Source organism: Chiloscyllium plagiosum, unplaced genomic scaffold, assembly GCF_037043375.1.
Source record: "Chiloscyllium plagiosum isolate Xiang-an unplaced genomic scaffold, Cpla_swu_hap1 HiC_scaffold_35, whole genome shotgun sequence".
Classification (NCBI taxonomy): domain Eukaryota; kingdom Metazoa; phylum Chordata; class Chondrichthyes; order Orectolobiformes; family Hemiscylliidae; genus Chiloscyllium; species Chiloscyllium plagiosum.
Window position 1 is genome coordinate 39,961,925 of NW_028270173.1, and position 6,085 is coordinate 39,968,009.

The 6,085-nt window shown below is 37.4% G+C and overlaps 1 protein-coding gene across 1 annotated transcript; it reads left to right on the plus strand.

Moving 5' to 3' along the window:
- Positions 1-410: 410 nt before the first annotated feature.
- On the plus strand, positions 411-3,034 carry LOC148140685 (putative G protein-coupled receptor 139). The gene is made up of 2 exons (XM_087978996.1): positions 411-480; positions 2,124-3,034. The coding sequence occupies exons 1-2, from the start codon at positions 411-413 to the stop codon at positions 3,032-3,034; spliced, it is 981 nt and encodes a 326-aa protein (XP_087835122.1).
- Positions 3,035-6,085: the final 3,051 nt, after the last annotated feature.

Sequence of the window (6,085 nt, forward strand, 5' to 3'; positions counted from 1 at the left end):
CATATAAAGTATTTATTATTGTGTACAAATATATCAGAAATTGGTGACGCTAGTGCACTGAAACATGCACATCTATGAAATTATTCAACATTATCAATATAGTATTTAATACTTTCAGAAACAAGAGTCTTGTCATTTTCATTGAGTGTAGGGATTAAAATATATTTCAGATGATTGATCACATACATGGACTCTTTTCGACTCTTTTAAATGAATTTTACTGTTTTAAACGAGGAACAGTCGTATGTAAACGTACTCCTTCAGCAGTAGATGGAAATACACCTTGGGGTAATGCGTTTGTTCAAAACACTGGCACTGATGTCAATCATTGTGTAATATTCGTGTCGTCAGGTGAGGCGAAGAAAAAAGGCAAACTTAGTTGCATTTTGGTTTGAGAACACTATACGAACATGGCTCAACCAGCAATCGTACAGGTAGAAAATATTTACTACCCTATTCTTGCAGTTGTTGGTATTCCTGGTAAGCATTTTATCATCATTTAAAACTTATGATCGACTCTGTTGAACTGGAGTACTTTTCCTTCTGTCAATGCTATGTTCTGTTTGCCTATAGGCCATTGATGTTAATTACCTTCATAAATTAAATACTAAGAACACTCCATGTGTGTTAGAAATTCTGGACAGAATAATTTGCTTGGAAACACAGTTTCTCTTTTTAAAAAAAAATGGTACATTGTCCCTTAGTTTCATTTGTTGATTGCTTTTGTATCTTCAGAAGCAAACACTGCGAAGATTAGAAATCTGATGTAGAATTCTAAGATGCTAGAAACATTCGGAAATTCGCCCAGTTTTTGTGGAGAAAGACAAATCAAATAATTTTATGGACAAATTTTATAAATGTTGATTAACAAAAAAAAAAATTCGTTTTATTGTGCACCAATATTGTATTTTGCCAACCTTTTTACAAAATAATGAAACAATTTCCGTCATAAAAAGAGGTTGTAGAGTTGGAAACCTACATTGCTTTCTTCTTCATGAGGTCAGTTTTCTTCGATTAGATACATTCTTAACATTCCCTTCAGCGTATGCTTATGGAAACGAGTCCCACATTTTGAATATGACTTTTTAAATAATATTCCTCTTGAGTTTACGAACAAATGGTGTATTGGTTTCCATTTTTGATTGCAATTGGATACCCTTTATATATGTGCATTTGAGTGGTAATTTTACGATCTCTTGAACTGTCTCCACACTTCTTTCTTCGATTTGGATTTCCAATGGGAAACCTATTGATGGATACAGTCTGTTAATTCAGTTTCACTCTCCAAATAACATTAATCTTTGCAATGCCTCTTTTATTTTACAATATTAATGAGACAACTGCTGTTCGCAGAATTCTATGATTGTTATTACAAAATGTCATGTTATTTTGATATAAAACATTGATTTAAAGTTCATATCTATGGACGTGCATTAATGAACTTGTGATTTCTTGGGATATTTTCGGCCTTTTTAGTGTGTAGCTGCTTTAATGAACTCTGCATCCATTCGCCTATCTCTACTTGTCCCACACACTGTTTTGTCATTTAATTTCTAAATGGCCCATTCCAACTTTATTTTTCCTGCTAAGGTGTGCTATGTCACACACACCTGTGTGGAAGTTTATTAAACTAATCTTTTGATTTCCTCCTTTTATGAGATAACACTACAATTTTAGCAAAATTAAAATTTTGATCGATTGTATGTGCAAAGAGTAGACAATACTAGTATCAAGCAAGCCCTTCTAAAATATTTAGTCAACTATCCTGCCAAGTATATGAATCAAATGAAAAGACAAAGTTTTGTGTCAGCACAACCTTGGAACAGAAACTCATTTTCACACATCGGCCAATCCACCCAATGTAGCAGAAATTAGAACATTCCAAATTTCTGGAGACTGTCATGACCAGTCGACCCTTTATTTCAGAGTGCAACAATTTTATTCCATGCAGCTGTGAAGCATGATAATACTGATTGTGAGTAAAACTCCACAATGTGACTCATTTTCCAACTCTCGCTAGGTGGCAAGTACCAACATAAACAGTGCGCGATATTTTGATCAGAAAGTTGTAAATTGACTGATCATTCTCAATATTATCAAATATATTTTTTTTCACTTCGCAGCAAATCTGGTAGCAATTGTAATTCTCTCTCGCGGACGCTGTGAGCTCTCCAAATGCATTACCACATACCTAGTGGCCATGGCGGTGGCAGATTTGTCTGTGCTGGTATTTGACGTAATGCTCTACGAGATTAAAGATTCGTATTTTCCATATTCGTTCCTAAACTACACTCCAATTTGCAGTCTGAACCTCGTCCTGGGCTTTGTTTGTGTTGATTGTTCTGTGTGGTTGACTGTGGCATTCACCATTGATAGGTTTATTGCTATTTGCTGTCAGAAGCTACAAAGAAACTACTGCACGACGAAAACTGCAACAACAGTGATAGTCGTGGTGTGTTGTTTGAGCACTTTGCAGAGTGCTCCCATCTATTTTATATATGAAGCTCGTGAAATAATTGATGATATCTCATGGTCCTGTGTTGCAAAAGCAAGCTTTTATACTTTACCGATATGGATTGCATTTCTTTGGATTGAAACTATTCTAACTCCAGCTTTACCGTTTGCTTTAATATTCCTGTTCAATGTATTAACTATCAGGAGTATTTTACAGGCAAATAGACTAAGAAGCGGTGTCATTGGAAAGAATAAAAGTCAGAATTACAACGATCCGGTGGTAGAGAACCGAAGAAAATCACTTATTTTATTACTTGCTATTTCTGGCAGCTTTCTGCTTTTGTGGAGTCTGACACTTGTGTCTTACTTTTGGATACAATTTGCAGACGTATCGTTTTTAGAATCAAATTACAACAATCCATTTACTATTGTCGAACAATCTGGATATATTCTTAAGTTCACGAGTTGCTGCATAAACACGTTTATTTATGCATTTACCCAGCGCAAATTCAGAGAGGAAATAAAGAACACAATTACCCGTCCCGTGACTCTAATCATGCATTCTTTTAGGGTAGATTGAACGAAGTACTGTGAAAAAGAAAGCACCTGATGTTGAAACTTTTAATCTTTCACTCATCAGTGTAATTTGGAGTTAATGTTAAGATCAAGTGAAACTAACATTCATGGTCTATGAGTGGGGGTTTCTGTCAGTTTGACAAGTAGACTTTGTAAGTAGATGTATGATCATGGACAATGCATTGATTTGACGATGACCATAATTAATAGACAAACTTTGTTGGCCTCCTAAATCACTCAATATGACATTGATTGATCAAGGCAATCCCTTGAGATTTGAACCGGATAATCGCTTTATCCTTTATTATTGTATTTAAACAGGCACATTGTTATCTGTGGTCTATCTCTCTGCAGATAACAGAGCTTGGTTTATTAATATATGCAGCTTCCAGTGTACACAAGTGACTTTCAAACATCTTCATTTCAATGGAAACGCCTCTCCCAATCAGAGTCCACTTATGAAACAACCAGCACCCTCCTCTTGTACAGCGTAAATGGTGTTCTCTCTTTTCCTTTATTATTCCTTATGAATTGAACTGTTGAGAGCAACGTGAAAACCTTTGTCAAAATTGGTCTTTTTTCAGCAATACTCTGGCTTTGTACTATAAATTACATTACTAAATGAAATAACGACTTTATTATTAATCTTGACAATTTAAGCAAATGGGATTGTAACGAAGTGCATGTTAAAATGTATCCCAATGAGTTTTTCTATCCCATGAATTTTAAGCAATGCAAGAGCAGGCATTGTCTTCGATTTGCAATTCATTTCTTTATATGCGTTGCAAATGAGAGTTCAGTGATGAACATGTTCCACAATACTATCCCTCCAAATGTATCAAAAGAATATGAATTAAAATGACAAATTTGCACTACGATCTGCTCTGGAAATTCTTGAACTCAGTTAATTCGATTAGAAGAATTTCTTCTTCGTATGTTCACCTGCACGTTCTTTATCCTTTCTCAGTTGTTTACCCAGTATCAACGCATCAAGAGGAATTGAGTGTATTTAACTGGTAAAGCAAGGTGTGGGCCTTAAAGTCGCAGGTAGGACATTCTCAAGAAGAGGAAGACCCATTCTGTCACGACTACAGATTTAAACTACCTGAATAAGATTCATTTTTAAGATGTAAATATGTGTGTTTCTTTTAAAATCAATTACTGGGCCATTTTTATAGGGCAGCCTAAGAAAACTCACAGGGCAGTTAATGGCTAACAGCATCGGCAGCAAGTGATAGACAGACTTCTCTGAGATTTCGTACAACCAAAGCTTCAGATCTAAACTCAGCAGTCCTGCCACATAAGAACATAAGAACTAAGAGAAGGAATAATTTATCTGGCCCTTCGACCCTATTCTGCCACTCAATGCGATCGTGGATAATCTTTGCATGGACGAAGCTCCACTTATCCGCATACTCATCGTATCCCTTAATTCCTTTATTTTTCAAAAGTGTAGGTACCATAGCTTTACTGAAGTAGCGTCAATTACACCCTTGGGCAAGGAAATCCATAAATTAACAACCCTCTGGGTGAAGACGTTCCTTCTCAAGTCAGTCCTAAATCTGCTCCCACTAATCTCGAGGCTCTGCCCTCTTAGCTGAAAAGGTGTTGCTGGAAAAGCGCAGCAGATCAGGCAAGCATCCAAGGAGCAGGAGAATCGACGTTTCGGGCATGAGCCATTTTTCAGGAATGCCTTCTTATGCCCTCTTATCCTTGCTTCACCTCCCAATGGAAACATTCTATCTACTTCAATTTTATCGATTCCCTTAATCATTTAATATGTTTCCTTGAGATTCCCCTCATTCTTCTGAATTCTATTGAATATATCTCAGTCTACAGGGTCTCTCCTCATAATCGAACTCCATCAACTCTGGAATCACCGAATGAACCTTCCTTCATTGCCAGAACATCATTTGTTTTGAAGTAAGAAGACGAAAACTGCACACAGTACTCCAGGTGTCTCCTCACCAACACCTTCTTCAGCTGCAACATTACGTCTCTGCTTTTACACTCAATCCCTTTAGCAATGACGGACAAACTTTAAATTGCCATCCTAATTACTTGTTGTACCTGCAGACGAACCTTCTGCGATTCATGCACAACAGCACCCAGGTCCCTCTGCATAGCAGCATGCTTCAACTTTTTAACATTCAACTAATAATCTTTTTTATTGCTACTCCTACCAAACTGTGTGACTTCAAATATATTAACTTTGTATTCCATCTGCCAGACTTTTGCTCAGTCACTTAATCTATGTGTGTTCCTCTGCAAAGTTTCCCAGTCGTCTGCAAACTTTCCTCTGTCACTCACCTTCGCGTCATCTGCAAACCTTGACATAGTGTACGTGGTCCCAACTGTAAATCAGCTCTATAATTTGTAAATAATTGCAGGAACAACACTGATCCCTGAGGCACACGACGAGTCACCGATTGCCAACTAGATTAGCATTCATTTATCCCCACTATTCGCTTCCTTATTGTCAACCAATCCTCTATCCATGATAATAATTTACCCCAAACGCCATGCATCCTTATCTTATGCAGCAGCCTCATATGCAGCACCTTATCGAAGGCCTTTTGCAAATCTAAGTACACTACACCCACTCGGTCCCCATTGTCTAACTTCCTCGCAATGTCTTCATAGAATTTCAGAAAATTTGCCAAACATGACCTGCCGTTCATGAACCTGTCTGTCCAACGGGACAATTTCCTTCAAGATGCCCTGCTATTTCTTCCTTGATAATAGACTTAAGCATCTTACCCACCACAGAAGTAAAGCGAACTGGTCTATGATTCCCTATTTTTTGTCTACCTCCCTTTTTAAACAGTGGCATCATATTTGCTGTTTTCCAATCTGCTGGGTCTGTCCTAGAGTCCACGGAATTTTGGAAAATTACAACCAGTGCATCTGCTATTTCTTCCACCATCTCTGTTCATACCCTGTGATGCATTCCATCAGGACCTGGAGACGTATCTGTCCTTAGTTCCAGTAGCTGGCCCAACATTCGCTCTTCCATAATAATAATAGTTTCCATGCCCTCACAGTCCTTCATCTC